This window comes from Littorina saxatilis, linkage group LG7, assembly GCF_037325665.1.
Source record: "Littorina saxatilis isolate snail1 linkage group LG7, US_GU_Lsax_2.0, whole genome shotgun sequence".
NCBI classification, from domain to species: domain Eukaryota; kingdom Metazoa; phylum Mollusca; class Gastropoda; order Littorinimorpha; family Littorinidae; genus Littorina; species Littorina saxatilis.
In genome coordinates, this window is record NC_090251.1 from 33,576,138 (window position 1) to 33,596,294 (window position 20,157).

At 43.4% G+C, this 20,157-nt stretch overlaps 1 protein-coding gene across 3 annotated transcripts in view; it reads left to right on the forward strand.

The window, feature by feature from the left end:
• LOC138971235 (uncharacterized) overlaps positions 1-20,157 on the forward strand; it is a 48,936-nt gene that overhangs the window by 16,687 nt on the left and 12,092 nt on the right. For 2 of the 3 annotated variants that reach the window (XM_070343924.1, XM_070343926.1), the window contains exons 5-13: positions 2,221-2,341; positions 2,767-2,880; positions 4,732-5,113; positions 5,499-5,654; positions 7,150-7,218; positions 9,619-9,694; positions 11,031-11,115; positions 12,659-12,764; positions 14,009-14,250. In XM_070343924.1, coding sequence (XP_070200025.1) covers positions 2,221-2,341; positions 2,767-2,880; positions 4,732-5,113; positions 5,499-5,654; positions 7,150-7,218; positions 9,619-9,694; positions 11,031-11,115; positions 12,659-12,764; positions 14,009-14,250 — 1,351 coding nt within the window. The remainder of the gene's footprint in view (positions 1-2,220; positions 2,342-2,766; positions 2,881-4,731; positions 5,114-5,498; positions 5,655-7,149; positions 7,219-9,618; positions 9,695-11,030; positions 11,116-12,658; positions 12,765-14,008; positions 14,251-20,157) is intronic. The other variant, XM_070343925.1, reaches the window with a different exon arrangement.

A 20,157-nucleotide genomic window follows, 5' to 3' on the forward strand; every position in this document is an offset into this window, starting at 1 on the left:
TTGGTGGCTTAAAAATTAATTAATGACTTTGGTCATTAAAAATCTGAAAATTGTAAAAAAAAAATAAAAATTTATAAAACGATCCAAATTTACGTTTATCTTATTCTCCATCATTTGCTGATTCCAAAAACATATAAATATGTTATATTCGGATTAAAAACAAGCTCTGAAAATTAAATATATAAAAATTATTATCAAATTTTTTTTTCGAAATCAATTTAAAAACACTTTCATCTTATTCCTTGTCCGTTCCTGATTCCAAAAATATATAGATATGATATGTTTGGATTAAAAACACGCTCAGAAAGTTAAAACAAAGAGAGGTACAGAAAAGCGTGCTATCCTTCTCAGCGCAACGAATACCCCGCTCTTCTTGTCAATTCCACGTGCACTGCCTTTGCGACGGGCGGTGGAGTGACGATGCTACGAGTATACGGTCTTGCTGCGTTGCGTTGCGTTCAGTTTCATTCTGTGAGTTCGACAGCTACTTGACTAAATATTGTATTTTCGCCTTACGCGACTTGTTTTTTTTAACTTGACGTTCGTGTTTCTCCGAACGTCTGTGTATCGAAACACAGATACACGCACTCCATGACTCTGTAAGAAGACAAAACATATCGCTAGGTTTCATTTGTTTTTGATGAATGTATGACATTTCATGAAGTAGTGTTGTTTTTTGTTTACTTTTGCCAATTTGCCAGTTCGTTGTTGGAACTTTGCAAAGCAGTGTCGTGTCGTCTGTTTAGGTCTGGGGAAACACCAATGAAAAGAGCCGAAGAATCCCAGAGCGTTTCTATTGGGTTTGCTTTTGATTATCCATGTATAACCTGCTTCCTGCAACTATGGTAACCGGGGATTTATTGCCTGGGGAACATGAGATTTATTTCCCAGGTGCTTGTGAATGAAAACTCGTGAAAATGATGACAATAACGAATATCGCGATGTCCGAAGGAATTGAGTTCTTATCGGACAATGCCAGCGCTCAGTTCAAAACGATAGGACATCTGACCGCCATGCGGCAATGTGAATCGGACATTTGAGCCTTTAAATCGGTCTATGTCCGATGTCCGACGCCTAACGACATCCCTGCGTAAGTATACTGTTCTGCTTTGACTTCCCCAAATCTCTGTCAAACATACCCCTCTTAACACCCCCCTTAAGTAAACTTGGCCAAACAATTATTGCAACAATTTTCGCACGCTAAGAAAAGCATTAAAACGTAATTCATTTTAGTTGAACTTTATATGCCCGAAAAGGTAATTATGTCAGCTGTACATATCATTTGTCCGATTGATGGTACTTTGTATAGGCATCCCGTGACAGCCTGTCAAACAAGGTCACCCCTAAAATCGACCTGACAAAAACCATAGCCCCGTATTTTAAAATCTGCACAAAATCAGAATATGCACAAACCAAACACTTCTGACAACCATTGGAAAGGCCATTCAAATCGATCGTTAGGGTAGGCATGGTCATTTTTGAGGGTAGGCATGGTCACGAACATGTGACGTCATGCCCAAATATTGCTCAGATTCCTGAAAGGCATTTTTGAGCAGAAGAAAGACAGATCTTCAAATACACGTATATTTCTGACAAAAAAACTGCTGTTTAACCACTGAAAAAATATCCTTAACTTTTTGGGCTCAGTGTACATACACCACACCCTTGTCTCGATTCCCCGTCTATGTTAAAACATTTATTCAAAACTTGACTAAATGTAAACAAGTCGCGTAAGGCGATAATACAACATTTAGTCAAGCTGTCGAACTCACAGAATGAAACTGAACGCACTGCATTTTTTCACCAAGACCATAATACTCGTAGCATCGTCAGTCCACCAGTGACCACTCGTGGCAAAGGCAGTGAAATTGACAATCCAGAATAGCGCGGTAGTGGTTGCGCTGAGCAGGATAGCACGCTTTTCTGTATCTCTATTCTTTTTAACGTTCTGAGCTTGTTTTTAATCCAAACATATCATATCTATATGTTTTTGGAATCAGAAACCGACAAGGAATAAGATGAAATTGTTTTTAAATCGATTTTGAAAATTTAATTTTAATCATAATTTTCATATTTTTTATTTTCAGAGCTTGTTTTTTATCCGAATATGTTAAAATAATTAGTCAAAACTTGACTAAATGTAAAAAAGAAAAAGAACAAATGAACGAACACCACACCAACAAGACACACAATCACCAGACTCCACGGTATGTGTGGCAGGTGGTGGAATGGGCCCCAAAAGACGTCTACGGAGGCGGGGACCCAGACCATGGTACCGTTGAGCTACTCGGGATCCGCAAAGGAAGGCTGCTGGAGATCCGGTGCTGGGAGGAAGCGGCAGGTCACGTGACTGTGTCTCTGTCTGTCTGTCTGTGTGTCTGTCGGTGTGTCTGTCTTTCTGTCTGTCCAGTGCTCACGCTAGACGTTTTTCAAACAGGTTATTTCTTTTTAAGTACGAATCCGGCCTTACGCATACTTCTGGTTAGATGTGTATGTGTGTTTACTTTGTTTCCTTCTCTGTTGTTGTTGTTGTTGTTGTTTGGTATTTTCTTCTAAATTTGGCTGATATTTTTTGTTCAACTGACTGACTGTTTTTGCATATAGTGTAAAGACCTGACTGTCCGCCATGTTCGTATTTTTGATTGCAAATATGTTTTGAAGACACCACCATAAACCTTAGGCTTGTTGTTATTTTCACCTAATGATGATGTTAATTTCATGAACATGTAAAACATGAAAAAAAAAACCCATAGTTTAAACCAACAGAGGCGAGGCGCAAGTCGGGCGGAAAGGCCGAACCAAAGCCGGCCAGCATCACGGCCACTCTGCAGTTGGATTCTCATCAACCACGCCCACATCATGTCGCTCCGCCCACATCAGGTCTCTTGTATGTTTCGTGATGTTTGTTGTTTGTTGTTTGTCTCCGCCCACATCAGGTCTCTTGTGTGTTCCGTCATGTTTGTTGTTTGTCTCCGCCCACATCAGGTCTCTTGTGTGTTCCGTCATGTTTGTTGTTTGTCTCCGCCCACATCAGGTCTCTTGTGTGTTCCGTCATGTTTGTTGTTTGTTGTATGTTTGTCTCCGCCCACATCAGGCCTCTTGTGTGTTCCGTGTAGTTTGTTCTGTGTTGTATGTCTTGTATGTTTGCTGTTGTTTGTTGTATGTTGTGTGTTGTATGTCGTACATGTGTGAGGTATGGTCGCTGTTGTTTGTTGTTTGTCTCCGCCCTCATCAGGTCTCTTGTGTGTACCTTGTTGTTTGTTGTGTGTTGTATGTCGTACATGTGTGTTGTATGTTCGCTGTTGTTTGTTGTGTGTTGTATGTGGTACATGTGTGTTGTATATTCGCTGTTGTTTGTTGTATGCTGTGCGTTGTATGTCGTACATCTGTGTTGTATGTTCGCTGTTGTTTGTTGTATGTTGTGTGTTGTATGTCGTACACGTGTGTTGTGTGTTGTATGTCGTCCATGTGTTTTGTGTGTTGTGTGTTGTGAGTTGTTTGTTGTATGTTGTGTGTTGTAAGACGTTCATGTGTTTTGTGTGTTGTGTTGTTTGTTGTATGTTGTGTGTTGTATGTCGTACATGTGTTTTGTATGTTCGCTGTTGTTTGTTGTATGTTGTGTGTTGTAAGACGTACATTTGTTTTGTATGTTCCGTGTTGTTGTTGTATGTTGTTTGTTGTATGTCGTACATGTGTTTTGTATGTTCGGTGTTGTGTGTTGTATGTCGGACAGGTGTTTTGTATGTTCGGTGTTATTTGTTGTATGCTGTGCATGTGGGTTGTAAGTCGCACAGGTGTTTTGTATGTTGTGTGGTCTTTGTTAGTTCTGGTACTCATCAGGGCTGGACCGAGGGATTGAGATCTATAGAGAGGCTTCCGAAATGAGACAGAGGTAGAGCGGCTGGCCAGGCTGTTGAAATTTAGTATTTTAAAGGTGGGCGGGGATGTAGCTCAGTCGGTAGCGCGCTGGATTTGTATCCAGTTGGCCGTTGTCAGCGTGAGTTCGTCCCCACGTTCGGCGAGAGATTTATTTCTCAGAGTCAACTTTGTGTGCAGACTCTCCTCGGTGTCCGAACACCCCCGTGTGTACACGCAAGCACAAGACCAAATGCGCACGAAAAAGATCCTGTAATCCATGTCAGAGTTCGGTGGGTTATAGAATACAACAATACCCAGCATGCTTCCTCCGAAAACGGCGTATGGCTGCCTAAATGGCGGGGTAAAAAACGGTCATACACGTAAAAGTCCACTCGTGCAAAAAAACCCACGAGTGTACGTGGGAGTTTCAGCCCACGAACGCAGCAGAAGAAGAAGAAGAAGTATTTTAAAGGGGTATTTTTGGTCTCTACTTGAGAACAAATGTTCATTCGCCGGGTAAGAAGGGGTTCTCCAGAACCCAATCACTTGTGAAAAGGTGGTTCTTTTTAATCTGTTGTAGAGTCAATGATCAAAGCCTTCGATAGATAAAACGTTCATGTGTTGTTGTTGTTGTAGTTTTAGTTTGTTTGATAATTTGTTTTCTCTTCTCTTATAATTTGACAAGAAAAGGACGATAAGCTGTACTATTCCTGTCAAATGTGTTATTCAATGATGTGTGGTTGCACTGTAAATAATGTTATGTTATTGTCCCCCCCCCCTCTCCACCCCACCCCAAATGATTGTGCATCGCTTTGAGCAGGGTTTAACCCTGGATATACGCGCTTTATAAATAGTATGCATTATTATTATTAGTCTTTCAAGCTGACACCCGGGCAGGGGGCCAGAGAGAGCATGACAGGACAACAGAGACCATGCAGACCCACCTGCTGCCCGAGCTGGAGGACAGCTACCAGCCCACACTGATGGTCAAGCCTTACCGCGACAAGGCCACGGAGGACAAGGCCAGGGAGCAGCAGACGACCTCCCCCTGCCCCTTCCATGACCCCTACCAGCAGCACATCCGCTCGCCCGTGCAGGAGGCCATCAATGCCGAGCGGCACCGGGTTGCCTCCCCTGTGGCTGAAGTGGAGCCAGAGACGGATATTTCCGTCGGGGCCACGCTGACTTCTCCCTATCAGAGGCCCTTGCCAGAGAAGCTCCAGTCGCATACGCCTCCGACTTCGCCGTGTAACAGGTCTTGAAATAAACAAGTGAATGATCGTTTGTCTGGACATAGAGTTGTTGCGCCAAAAACAGCGTGTACAGTAGAACGGTAACACACATAAATGCGTATAATCACGTTCTTGGTATGCAGAGTATGCAGTATACAGACACGTTCACAATGTGGCTGATAAGCGATGAGAGAGAGAGAGAGAGAGAGAGAGAGAGAGAGAGAGAGAGAGAGAGAGAGAGAGAGTGTGTGTGTGTGTGTGTGTGTGTGTGTGTGTGTGTGTGTGTGTGTGTGTCGTTACAACATCATTGCGACTTGCTACGATAGTCTTTCGTTTCATGTCACCCAAAATTGATCAGTTTAAATCACATCCTCTTGTACAGCAGCAAACATTACTGTTGTCTGCCAGCTCTTCCGGCATGGGAACGCAACCCAATCTAGACACGCCTCTTACTACGACGACGTCGCCGCCCAAGCCGCACACGGTCAAGGTGGAAAAGTTCCCTAAACCCAAGACCCATGCCCCTACGCATGACACCGGCGTCGGCAGTGATGCCCTGAGCAGGTGAGGCTTTAGGGAGATGTGTGAACACTTTCAGAACACTAACAGAGGCGTGGTTGGTCGGCATACAGGTCAGAATTTGGGAATTGTGTGAACACTTGCAGAACACTAACAGAGGCGGGGTTGGTCGGTACAGGTCAGAATTTGGGAATTGTGTGAACACTTGCAGAACACTTACAGAGGCGGGGTTGGTCTTTACAGGTCAGAATTTGGCAATTGTGTGAGCACTTTCAGAACACTTACAAAGGTGGGTTTCATTTGGACAGGTTAGACTTTGAGAGTTGTGTGAACACTTTCAGAACACTAACAGAGGTGGGAATGAATGACTCAGGGATAATTCCGCCCAAAAGTTCGTTCCCAGGACCATTTTTCTGAATCGTCTAAATCCGTTGAGAAACAAGAGGCGAAGCCTTCAAGGCTCACGTAAGAAATCGACAAACAGTAACACAAACTCAATCACTCCGTCACACACACATACACACACACACACACACACACACACACACACACACACACACACACACACACACACAGTAAGCATAGGTGACACTGTGCAGGAAAGCGAGACACTAGATCTGGATCTGCATGGCCGATTTCGAAGAAAAAACTAGCCTCGGCCCGCTCAAAATAACAATGACCGAGACTTTCAGTAATTCGCGTGACGTCTAACCCTCTTACGTCATAATGTGACGTCTTCAAATGTTAAAGTTTCTACCACAGACATACATACATACGCACGCACGCACGCACAGACAAAAGTTAGCATCGCATAGGCTACACTTACGTGAGCCAAAAATGGGATGGGGGGGGGGGGGGGGGGGGGGGGTGGGGGGGGGGGGGGGGGTGGGAGGGGGTAGAGTAGTTGTTGTGGTTCCATTGGATTCGATCTGTAAAGTCCTACCTACAACCCTAAAGTCGATTTTCCAGATCAAATCTCCGATAAAATAATGACAACATAACCTCCGTATCGAAGAAAGTGGGCCTTCGACCCGAATATGAACTTTCCATTTGGGACTAAGTTTCCCTTTCACCGAGTGTCTTCATTTTGAAAATTCATAAACGGGCTGATTCAGCTGTCGGCTTAAAAGCCTGCTTAACAAAGATGGCGTCGGTGAGAACATTGACGGAAAGCGAACATGTTTTGGCGTCGGAGATCGACCAGGGTGTGAAGAATAAGTGGGTTCCGAAATGGCAGGAAGAAATCGTCACAGATTAGACTTTGGAGAGATGTGTGAACACTTTCAGAACACTAACAGAGGTGGGGATGATCTAAATAGGTTAGACTTCGGAAGTTGTGTGAACACTTTCAGAACACTAACAGAGGTGGGGATGATCTAAATAAGTCAGACTTCGGAAGTTGTGTGAACACTTTCAGAACACTTACAGAGGCAGGATTGATCTGAACAGGTCTGACGTTTTTCACAGTCTCCTTTCTTATTCAAAGGCAAAATGATGGCTTTGGACCGTTCCCCCTGAACAATAATCGTGTCTGTTTTAGAAGCAAGGATGCAGAATTGAAGGCGTCTATCCAAGCAGGACGAAAAGCAGCCGCAGAAACGATGAGAGGGTAGGATCATCATCATCATCATCATCATCATCATCATCATCATCATCATCATCATCATCGACGCCTCTACCTCTCTCTCTCTTTTCCGCGCGCTCTCTCTCTCTCTCTCTGTCTCTATATCTCTCTCTCTCTCTCTCTCTGATACAGACACGCACTCACTCACGCACGCATGCACGCACACACGCACGCACACAAACACATACACAAACATACACACACACACACACACACACACACACACACACACACACACACAAACACACACACACTTTTTAGTGACAACATACTATACTGATAAATGACACAGGTTCCCTTGGTTACGGACAGACACGTATAAAACAAGCAAACAAACAATCCACCTATTTAGTAGTTACAACATAGTTCTGATAAATGACAGACAACAACAACTGAGTAGACAAACCCTCCCCCTTTTTTGCTACAAAACTGTTCTGCTAAAAAAATTGAAAACAAAAAGAAAAACCTTTGCAGAAAAACTGTTAAACACTTCTAATTTTCAGTTAGGAAACTGTCTAGACTGCAAGGTCTTGCCGCTTCATAGGAAGCTTAGAAAATGAGTCCCGTTATCTCTAAAAGAGCACAATGTATACTTGTCAGATTACAGTTCGTAAGCGCTATCAAAATACAAATCAATTGAACAATGTCCTCGCAAAACAAATTGCAAGTACGCCTTGAGCGATTTTTTAAAGAATTAATTTTAGGGATGTAGTTGCCTCCCTTCAAGTAATGAAAAAGCACCAACACACTTTACTTGATTTTATACACGTGATGTTACTACGTGTATTTTACTCAAAACGTCCCGCAGTCGAGGCGTACAAAATGAAGACGCTTCTTTTGTAAACTCGATCTCTTCAAAGTCTCGTGCAATCTTTCACGTCAAAGCAAAGAAACGTCATTTTAGAAAGGGTAGCATGACGTGTATATTCTAAAAACTCTTCCAGGGGAAACAGCAGGCGCAAAAGTGTTTTCATAATGACGTTTGTCTCAGTGAATTTGGCATCATAACCAGTGGAAAAGCATGTCCCTGCCAGACTAGTTTGACACGACCTTATTTGCATGATATACACACGTGTGGTTTGAACGATATTATCTCACGAGTGGTCTCTCTCACGTACATGTAGGTTAAAGACACACACACACACACACTCGACGCACGCACGCACGTACACACACACACTCACACGCACACACGCGCGTACGTACATACACACGCCCGCACACATGCATGCACGCACACACGCGGACTCACATTAACACACATGCACGCACGCACGTATGTACGCACACATACACACACACACGTGCGCGCGCGCGAGCACACATACATACACACACCCAGAGGAGCTGTTGCGAAGAACGATAAATGGGAGGCTATTCGTTAGTTCTTAAGCAGTGAGAGTGTGGGTTTCCGAGCCGCTACGGTCGTGTTTCAGTGTGTGCTGTAGGCCAAATTGATGTGACTATTCCAGGTGCGTTAACTTGACCAATCTCCCCATTTTGTATTAGTTTTGAAAGCAAAATGGGGAAGCACCGACATGAAGCGTGACCGAGATAATGTTGGCAATTCTTACACCGAAACGCATTGACTAACCACCGAAGGGCACTGGCGTCATTAAAAAAAAAAAAAAAGGATTTCCCTACCCAGAATTCCTTCTGGTTTGGCGATTTTGAAGGGTTTTTTTTTTATGTGCGAAGACATCCTTGGCTCGGTTTGTTATATCAAGGGAAGCAACTGACTGCAAACAGGCGTCGACAGAGACAATGAGGAGTGAAGAGTACTTGCGAGATGTTTTATGGTCATGAGAATGGGCAAAGCTAGGCATTGGTTTCGTGTAGGGTACATTTTTTGTATATAGTTACACGGTACATTATTACATTATTAAAGAAAATCAAAAAACAAGAAAGGTAGGTTGTTGGAACGTTTGTTATTGACAAAACAATACATTCACAAATATATCGACCCAACGGTCTTTTAAGTGCACAGACAAACAATTAATAACGATAATTAATAAGAATGTTTGTCTGTGCACTTAAAAGACCGTTGGGTCGATATATCTGTGAATGTATTGTTTTGTCAATAACAAACTTTCCAACAACCTACCTTTCTGGGTTTTTGATTCTGAATTTTGGAACGTTGGCAGTCTCTTTGTTTTTGGATTATTAAAGAGTTCATTATTATGATATTATGGGGTATATTGTTGCAGTCGAACATGCCTTTGTGACCGACTGCCCACGACTCAAGGATCCCAGACGAGTTTTTCTTCTATATACTTCGCCTTTCCATATTATAGCGACCACCTGTCACGTGGTCGTCACATGCAGGTTCGACTGTAGAGCATGAGATGATGACATTATTACATGGCTGATCTTTATTGTGTGCAGGGCCCGTGACCAAGGCGTGACGTCCCGGAGAACATCGTCACATAGCATGACGGGCTTTCAGAATGTCCCGGTGCAGGTATGAGGGAAAACATGCAAATCTCAAAATCTGAACTCGCCAGCCGGGCGACTAACTTCAAGAAAGTCTCTACCCCGCCAGAAATTTCGCTAGCCCGGTACATACCACAGTTGCTGTATCTGCAGTGTTTATAACGCTTTGAAACGAGACTATACAACCAGAAGTGTTGAATTTGACCATAATTTTCACTGGCCAACCGGGCGAGTTGCCAAGCGGTTTCTACCAGCCCGGCGGATGTTTTACTCGCCCCTGGCGATCGGTCGGACAATTTGGCCACCATCCCTGTCTTGCATGCGCGCTTTGCAGAGTGTGAATGTGTCCATACATTCATTTCACAAATAGACACTAGTTTCGGTCCGTAAAGAAGGCATGAACAGTTGTGTTGGTGTTTGTTGTAGTGGAGGGATGTTCTCATCCAATGTCAAATGATGACACGAGAATTTATAACGCGCACATATCTCACCACAAGGCGACTCAAGTCGCACTCATACACATTCTTTCGCATTAACAACTCATGCATACCCATATACACTTACGCATGAATTACATGAAGATGACAAGGCAACAACACAAACCTCCGTTCTCAAAGGTAAGCATGAAAAACAAAAGAAAATTCCAAATGATAATTATGTACATGGGGGGGGGGGGGGGGGGGGTGCTGTGGGGCTGTAGCGGGGCACTGTAGTCTGAGGATTATTTAGGGAAAAGAAAAGTCTTGAGGCCAGATTTGAATGCTTCTAAAGACTGTTGTTGACAGAGGGGGAGAGGTAGTGAGTTCCAGTTGGTGGGTGCTTGAAAGGAGCGTTGGCCTGCAGTTTTGAGTTGTGTGTGAGGTATGTTGAGTTTGAGGTTGTCGTTTGAGAAGCGGAGTGGTCGGGAAGGTTGACAGAGTGAGAGGGAATCAGAGAGATAGATAGGAACGAGCTTGTTAAGGAATTTCTATGTGAGAGTGTTGAGCTTGTATTTGATCCTATGTGAGATGATAAAAGCCTGGCAGCAGCGTTTTGGGCTGTCAGCGAGTGGTTTGCAAACATACGGCGTGTGATGTGTTCATGTCGTCATGGTAACTGCTGGTGTTTGGCAGAGTTTGATGTTAAAACAGGGCTTGACAGTACATACATGTACACGACGTTTTCTGTGTTGATGTAAATACATAACCACATTTTAATATAAGCATAGCTTGTTGTGTGGTCCGTAGTTTATCTTGCCACCCTACTATAAGCCTATATGCCACCCTACTTTATTTAAATGAAATCATGTTTAAACCAAACAGTGCTTCATCAATGGTTGCTACTGTCAACAGCTCACATTGAATGACGTATGATATGGTCAACAGGTGGCTGTCTGCAAGGGCAGTGCAGTGACGCCCGTCAAGCAGCCTCCATCACTCTCCCCTTCCAATGCATCTATCCTAAGCAAAGGTAAGTCTGCCGTGCTCAATCTATTAGTCTGCCGTGCTCAATCTATTAGTCTGCCGTGCTCAATCTATTATATATTATTAGTCTGCCCTGCTCATTCTAATAGTCTGCCGTGGTCAATCTGTTAGTCTGCCGTGCTCAATCTATTAGTCTGCCGTGCTCAATCTATTAGTCTGCCGTGCTCAATCTTTAAGTCTGCTGTGCTCAATCTATTAGTCTGCCGTGCTCAGTCTATTAGTCTGCCGTGCTCAATCTATTAGTCTGCCGTGCTCAATCTATTAGTCTGCCGTGCTCAATCTATTAGTCTGCCGTGCTCAATCTATTAGTCTGCCGTGCTCAATCTTTAAGGCTGCCGTGATCCATCTATTATAGTCTGCCAAGCTCAGTCTATATGTCTACACGGCTCAATCTATTAAATTAGTCTGCCCGGCTTAATGTATTAGTCTACCCTGCTCAATTTATCAGTGTGCCCTGCTCAATCTATGCGCCTGTCCTGCTCAACTGTATTTGTCTGCCCTCAAATCTATCTTATAGGTTAAGCTCAGGAGCGCTGGTAGAAATAAAAAGCTATCAATAGGGAATGGAGATGCAATAACAACCAGCTTCTTTCAGATGTTAGCGAAGAAGCAAATACAGTAGAATCAGTCAATAACGTCACCCAAGATACCGAACAAAAGACGTTATTCAGCTGGTAGAAATAAGAAACTAATATACGAGGGGAATGAAAATGCAATAACAAGCAGCTTCTTTCAGATGTCAATGAAGAAGCAAGTGCAGTAGAATCAGTCAATAACGTCACCCAAGAGACCGAACAAAAGAAGTTATTCAGCTGGTAGAAATAAGAAGCAAATATACGAAGGGAATGTAAATGCAGTAACAACCAGCTTCTTTCAGATGCTTGTGAAGAAGCAAATACAGTAGAATCACGTCACGCAAGAGACCGAACAAAAGACGTCATGCAGTGTTGTTCCCAGACTCAGAGGACAAACAGCCAGTTGGATATTGGATTTAAAATAGTATGTTTTTGTCCGCTTTGTAGTAACATTAATGGTCTCAAAACCATCGGACTGTCAATCGACCAATGCGTTAGAATTAGATTTTTTTTTTAATTTAAAAATTGTGAATGACCGAAGATCGAGCGTAGCCGGGCAACAACACTGCCCATTATAAACACAAGGTCGCTGTTAAACAGGTGGTCTCTGTGTGCGGACTGATTCTCGTTATCGAGGTGTGGTCAACAAGGTTAAAAATGTAGACTGAGTATGTTTGTCTGCTCAGGTTTTGTGACAGTATAGTATCGAGGCAACGCACCGGTCTGTCCGTACCCAAGGCAGGAGTGTTTGTATGACGTAAACGTGTCTGAATCACAGTGCTTGTTAGTGTGTGTGTGTGTGGTGTGTGTGTGTGTGTGTGTGTGTGTGTGTGTGTGTGTGAGTGTGTGTGTGTGTGTGTGTGTGTGTGTGCGCGCGCGCGTGTGTGTGTGTGTGTGTGTGTGTGTGTGTGTGTGTGTGACTGTGTGTGCCCACGTGAGCATATCGTGTTGCAGCGTCCACCGCTTCAGGCCGCAGGAGTCTGGCAGGCGTGCCAGTGGACATGAGCAAGGCTGGCTACATGCCAGACCCCCAGTGTCCCATTGAGGGAAAAGACGGCAGGTAGGACTGGCTAAGCATATTCTCATTTAACGGCGTGTATGCGGAGGACATTCACAGTAACGAATGCCTTATTGCCTCAGTATGCACAGCAAAGCAAATGATTATGAAGGCAGCCCGGCCTACTTGATGGGAATAGTGAGGAGAATGAATGAAATTAGACTAGCAGCATAACCAGATCCCAGTTCTGTGTGGATTTAAATGCTGTATGACCTTTCGACTTCTCTCGATGCGGTTGGGCTGAATGTACAACAACACAGGTATATAATCTTACTTTATTTACTAGCTGTCCCCGTTTTGTGTGTGAACACTTCGCATAAATGTCCTGGAACCGTACTTGATAATTGATGATTTAGTTCTACACACACACACACACACACACACCACAGGCACTCGACACGAGATGGGCGGGACTTATGTCTTGGATGTCACTTGGTTCGGGCGACGGACGGTCGTCTCTAAGGTTTCTATTGTAGTAGTCTTGAGAGTAACCAACAGGCCCCGCCCACTTTAATCCCGCCCCGCTTGTGACGAGTGCCAGTGACACACACACGCACACGCACACACACACTAACAACCTAATACAAAACCCAGAGAGAGAGAGAGAGAGAGAGAGAGAGAGAGAGAGAGAGAGAGAGAGAGAGAGAGAGAGAGAGAGAGAGAGAGAGAGAGAGACAGACAGACAGACAGACAGACAGACAGACACACACACACACACACACACACACACACACACACACACACACACACACACGTACACACACACACACACACACACACAGACAGAGAGACACAAAGAGGGGGGGGGGGGGGGATCACGGGTTCGAATCTCTTCGCAGGCAAGAGCATTTTCACTGTGTTTTCGTTTTAAAGAAATTATATCTTCTTTTTTTAAAATTTTTCGTCTGGTAGAAACTCGTTTTGATATGTTCTGACAGCAGTTACATTTTGGCTCGGTGTTGATATGAAAGTGGTGTAAGTGGGAAAGGCAGGGGAGTTCACTGCATCACAACTACAAAACTCACCCTGAAGCCTCGTATCAATTATGTGAAGTCGACTGCGCGAAGTTCGACTTCACGGAGCTCGCTGCACGACGCTTTGACACTGGATTTTCGGTAAAAAAAACAACTTCGCGAAGTCTTCGCGAGGTCAAGTTCGGGCTGATTTAAGGAAGGCCATATTAACCGAAGCTGACAACAGAGGAGTTTTAACTGTATATCCACACCTTTCCCACCTCCTTATTCCAGATCCAACCTGGTGAGCGACCCGGGACGACCGGGCTACTCCATGTACCCTGACGACTTCGGCCCGGCGGTTACGCCCGATGTAGGATGCCCCATGATCGACTCCATGCACATGGAGCACAAGGCAGACATCCGGGAACGCCACGTGTCGGTGGACTCCAGGTCGCCTTCCTCCCCCCGCATGTCGCCCCCCGTACAGGCAGTGAAGCGCGGCAAGGAGAGGCAGCCTGACAGTGTGTCTATTGGTGAGTTGTCACAGAGAGACGGTGGTGGCATGGGAGGGGGGGGGGGGGTGTTAGCATGGTTGGTGGTGTGGGACGACATGTGATTCAGACTGTGGAGTGTAGGGCAGAGGTGCACAGACCGAAAGTGGGTGCCCTGCCTCCCAAACGGGAGAAAAAAACCCAATCCCGGGTCCTTATTCGTTGAGATCACAGCAAATCTCAATCTCAACCAATCCAACACCGCGGCTGGCTCTCGACCGGTTGGTAACTGCCTCCAGCATGTCTTCAGTATAGATGGGTATCCTTAGACAGGGGCTCACATCCACGTCGGACATCGGACATACACGGATAATTTTTTCCGAATGTCCTATACATTTTTTTCATGCAAGAGGACATATGTCCTATTGTCTTTGTCACAAAGAGGTCATTGTCCGATTATGCTTTCATTTCATCCAGACATTGTCAGTACTTTCCAATTTACAGTAGTTTGATTTGCTATTTTATCGATGTTTTGCGAAGCGATGTGTCTCTCCAAGCAGACGAAACTTGGTGAGACTACTGAGACTGTATTTTTTTTATATTTTTTTTTTTATAGAGAAGATCTTCCAAGGGTTGCAACTCTGAATGCTCCAAGCCGGTTGACAGTTGCCTCAGTTTTATTTTATTTTTATTGCATTGCATTGTATTGTATTGTATTATGTAGCATGACTTCCTTTCTTTCTCTCTGTTCTTCTAGTGAGCAAATACCCCGCGATATTGCTCCGTAGGCCTAAAATTCTGCCATGACCTAGGCAAATAACTTGCGCAGCCGCAGAAAGAAAAATCTTTTTATGAAATTATGACGTTTCAAAGGGGAGCCATGCCAATTTGACCTCTTGATTCCGACCATAAACCGCTGTTCATAATCTGGAAGGTCGTACCAGAGATACAGATCTATTTCTGATCGTGCCGATTCATAGATTCAACCTACAAACTGCGACTTCATCTGTGTTCAGATCGTCAAGGAATGCATGGAATCTTTTATTCTAAAGCCTTATGGCTCGTTTCGACAAGCAGTTCATTTCCTCAGCAAACTGCAAACTCCTGTTGGGTTGGGTGATTTATACAGAAATTTCTTCCACACGATAGATTCGCTGATTAGTCTCACGAAGCCGTCATCAACACGAACACAGCGATTGCAGAAGCAAACTATGTACCTGCACGACTGAGACACAAGACTGATTATTTCACAGGTGCAATGCCAACAGAGAACAAAGACGTTTTGGGTACTCACGCGACCTTGTCCAGTCTGACCACGGACCAGCCATATTTGTATTACGGAATCCACCGAACCAAAAACAAATGACGTCACAGTCTCTTTCGTTTTTCGTGTAACTTTGTCTTGACGTCTTTTTATGACAGCATGTGCGTCAAAAGTTTTAGACTCGTAGGTCAAATGGCAGTAAAGCGGAAGAAGCCACACAAAAGTGGCAGCTAAACCCGTGTGTTGAAACAGCTAAAACACTCTTATGGGATGCCGTTTTAATGTTAACAAAAAAGTGAAAAGAAGAAACGATGATCAATGGCGAAATGACAGCGGATTGAGCCTTTATTCCGGTTAATGAAAGTATGATTGAAGCTTCTATTTACTCCGTGTCAAACACAAAGGCTAGATTTGTAGCAGACGACAAACAAAGTATGTAGTACCTGTCTTGTGATGACGATTATGGCGTTATAAATTATCTGTACGTTGTGAAGACATTTCAAAACAAAAATTAGCTTTGATGCGTCCGTCACGGGATATATACATTACACCTCCGATTCATCCATGGAATCGCGTGGTATTTCGTCTCGACAGGGCGAATGAATATGATGTCTTTCCCGGAACTGGACAAAACTAGCCTTCAGCGTACTGCTTCTATTTTGGTGCATCAGACATTCTGAGAAATATATGCATATTTTTATTGTAAAAAAAGTTGTAAACTTTGCAAAAACCAAGCTCATAATTTTAAAATCACGTTTTCACTTTTATTTGATGCTGTACACATTAACAACATTGCGGCGCTATTTCGTGCGTAGTGCTATAATGTGGTGCTTGCCAAGACTGACACAAAATATAGTTCTACAACTTCTAGGCTTGCGTTGATTATTCTGTCCATGGTGAATTTCCAATGCTTTGTTTCCACATCCCCTGACGTTTTCTCCTTACTTTGTTCATGCCATATATACATTGCACCTCCGATTGAATATTCATCCATGGTATCGCCTGGTATTTTGTCTCGACGGGGTGAATGAATATAATGACGTCACTCTTGGCAGATCCCGCAGTGAGGGCCCCAAAGGGTTTAAAACCGTGATCGTGATTGGCGTTTTTTGACCTTTCTGTGACCGTGATTGCCGAAATTTCCATTTCTGTGATCGTGATGGGACTTTGCCCGTGATCCGTGATGACAAAAAAATCAAGTCTCGTGATCGTGATCGTCATTTGTTTTCGTGATCGTGATGGGCATTATTGAAAAGCATTTTATTTTCAACGTACATTTTTCACAGCTGTATTACACTCTATGATCCTCTAGTCTATTCGGTAAGGAGCCAACCCCGATTGAAGGGAAGCAACAACACATTCAGAAATATGATTTTGAGAGCGATTGCTTCCCTTTAAAAGAACCAATTACACACTGACAAAAAGAGATCCAATCAGAAGGCAAATTGCAAAAGTCTGCGAAACTTCATCCAATGGAAGGGCTTCGTGCAAAAGTTTTGAGTGCAATTCGAATTCGAAGATCAAAAATGGCGTGCAGCGGTACTGTCATCGAACTTCTGTTATATTTTGTGGATTCAAGCCAGACCAAAGCAGGCGGCGAGAATGCCTTCCTTGGTGGAAAGGTCAGGCTACGGGTCGGTCTTTCTGAAGACGAAATATCAAGGTATGTTGATCTATGTTGCTCTATGACTGTTCTGAATGTAGGCAAAGATCTTGAAATTTGTTCAAGATCTTTGAGTTTGAGTGAGATCATTGACATTGTCGACATTGCCACGTCCGGCTGTCACTCGCTCAGTGTGACCTCGACGTGCTCGAGATCGAGTCTGCGTTTAGCCAAAACCGAAACTAGAAATGTGTTTTTCATCCCAGCAACGTGGACACGCTTGGCATAAATTAGGTATGTTACAAAAAAATTCAAAATCTTCATTTAACATTTTGATCTATATCACTTGAAAGAGCAGAAAATCAGCATTCCAATGGTATATATAACTTTGAGATTGGATAAGTGTAACCCGAGTTATGAATTTTTAAAGTAATAAAATTCGTAATAGAGGCAAAGAGGATAAATTGAAACCATTTTTGACATTTTTCAGCAAAAATTAACTGTAACTCACACATTTGTTTATATCAATATTGTTCAATTTGGTATCAAAAGAAAGGTTCAGAGCTCTATTAAACAACTATAAAAAATAAAAATAATTTATTTTTTATTTTTTTTGTAAGTTAGTATGAAACTGAGAGCAGACGAACTTTACCAACCGCCATGTTGGATGTGAATACAACATGGGTGACAATCCGGGCGCAAAGCGGCGCATCCGTTAAAAGGTACTTCGCATCGCTTTATCGACTTGAAACTTTGGGAAACAGCAGGAAAATGGTCAAACTAACTGTTCAGAGGGGTCTCATAAGAGTTCAAAGGCTATAAATTGTTTTATAAAAGTACCTCTTGTGTGTCTTCTTCGCCCGATATTCTGGCCGGCGAGCTCGACAGTGTTGGACTCGACATCTTTCTCAATCTTAAAGTCAAGAATATGCTCTACGTCATCGACAGGGTGCCCATGTGATGTAAATTTGGAAAAGAATAGAAAAGAGGACCCCAAAACTGAGCCAGTGTGAGTGATCAGAAAATGGGGGGCCATTTTCAATGACGTCAAAAATTGAGCTGCGTGCGCACTTTGTAACATACCTACATATATTCTAATTGTCGCTTCTTTGCATTAAGCTTGGATTTATTTTAGCGCCTGTAAACTTTAATATCAACAATGGGTTAAATTCAGAAACAATAGCGGGGAGACGCGCCAGTTTGGGTCACTTGATCCTCAGAGTCATGTCAAAGACGATCAAAGTCATGTTCGTTGGGGATTTTGTCAGGCATGCTACTTTTCCGGTAATTGCCGGAAATCCGATAAAGCCGTTTTCAAAATCCGGTAAAGTCAAATTTTTTCCGGTGAAGTTGAAAAATTTCCGCAAAAACGATCCGTGTGAATATCGCGCAACGCGACCGGGCGCCGGTCTCAATGAAGCCAGCGCACAGTAGTGTTGTTTTCACCAGTTTGGAGGTGTGTTGAATGGTGGTGGGGGGAGGCTAAAATGGGATTTTTAACAAGATCACAACACTATTACAACCCCTAAAATGATGCCCAGAATGCACCAGATTGCACAGATTTTAACCGTTTTTTGTAAAAATTTCCAGGGGGGCATTCCCCCGGACCCCCCTAGTTGGCTCGCCTGCTTCGCAGGCTCAGGCTTGTGGCTTCGCTACTGGTACTGCGCGCTTCTTTCAGGTAAAACCGTTTTTGGCCTGTAGCATTCCTGTTTTTTATTCAGGGCCATGGAACCAGGCGATGGTGTACCTCAAATTGTACGGCAAAGTTGAAAATAAAGAACCCATCACACATACATGTACTTTAATTTCAATCCACCCAATAGTTTTTGAGAAAATGGGTTTACAAGATTTAGCTCAGGAAATGTGAAATTGTGCAAGTATATATTCATGTGTGTGAGTGAGGGTGTGGGGGTTGAATGTGTATGAGTGTAGAGAGAGAGAGAGAGAGAGAGAGAGAGAGAGAGAGAGAGAGAGAGAGAGAGAGAGAGAGAGAGAGAGAGAGAGAGAGAGAGAGAGAGAGAGAGAGAGAGAAAGAGAGAGAGAGAAAATCCCAATGAAAACAACATTCTTGTTACTGATTACAAATCATGATATGTATTTCTATGTGTGTATGAAAGAGAATTCAAAAAATAATTATAAAAAAGTGCAACAGTTGTCACTTTGTGTTGAATAAACAATAGATCCAGAGGAGCGAATTACTGTGTGGTTGTGTTTACTTTGACACGTGCTTTCTGTACATGCAACTTTTACCGTGACCGTGATTTGCCACTGGTGTTCGTGATCGTGAAAACAAAAATCAAGGTAACTGTGATCGTGAAAGCGAAAATTTCCCTTCCCGTGATCGTGATGATACCCCCCCTTTGGGGCCCTCCGCAGTGGGGCACTGCGGTTATGAAATTAAAAGCCCCTCCTGTTTTTGGAACCGCAGGAGCTTTCTAGTTTGCTGTTAGGTAGATTTTTGGTTCCTCTTTCCTGTCATGCTCTCTTTTTCTTCATGAATTCTTTTCTTTTTTCTGCCTTCTTGCTCATTCACCTGTATTTTTTCCAAAAATCTCTTCTCTTGCCGCTTGTCTCGCGATTCATGTATAGTTTAATCTGTTAGTGTTCTGATGTAAGTCCAGCAGTAGATAGGTTAAGCCTATTTTAACATACTGGAAACTGGTAATCTTCCAGTAGGTATTAATTTAGTTTTACTAAAGCCTGCTGGGACACAAGTAATGGGTTAGTGCATTTGTAAACAGGAATCGCTTGACAAGTGGCCCCCTTCATCCCCCCTTCCTCGTCCTGATATGGCTCTGCGTAGTCGGCTGGACGTTAAGCAACAAATAAACAAACAAACAAACAAACTCTTGGCAGAGCCTCAAGTGACGTCATCATATTCATTGACCCAGTCTCGACAAAATACCACGCGATACCATGGATGGACGGAGCTGTAACTTATACGTACATACATGTATGTAGAGGTTACATGCCGAGTCTCAGTGATTATTAAAAATAATGGTCGAAGTTGGCGGATCATGAAAAATGCGAGCTTCAGCGAGCTTTTTCATGACCGCGAACTGAGACCATTATTTTTAAT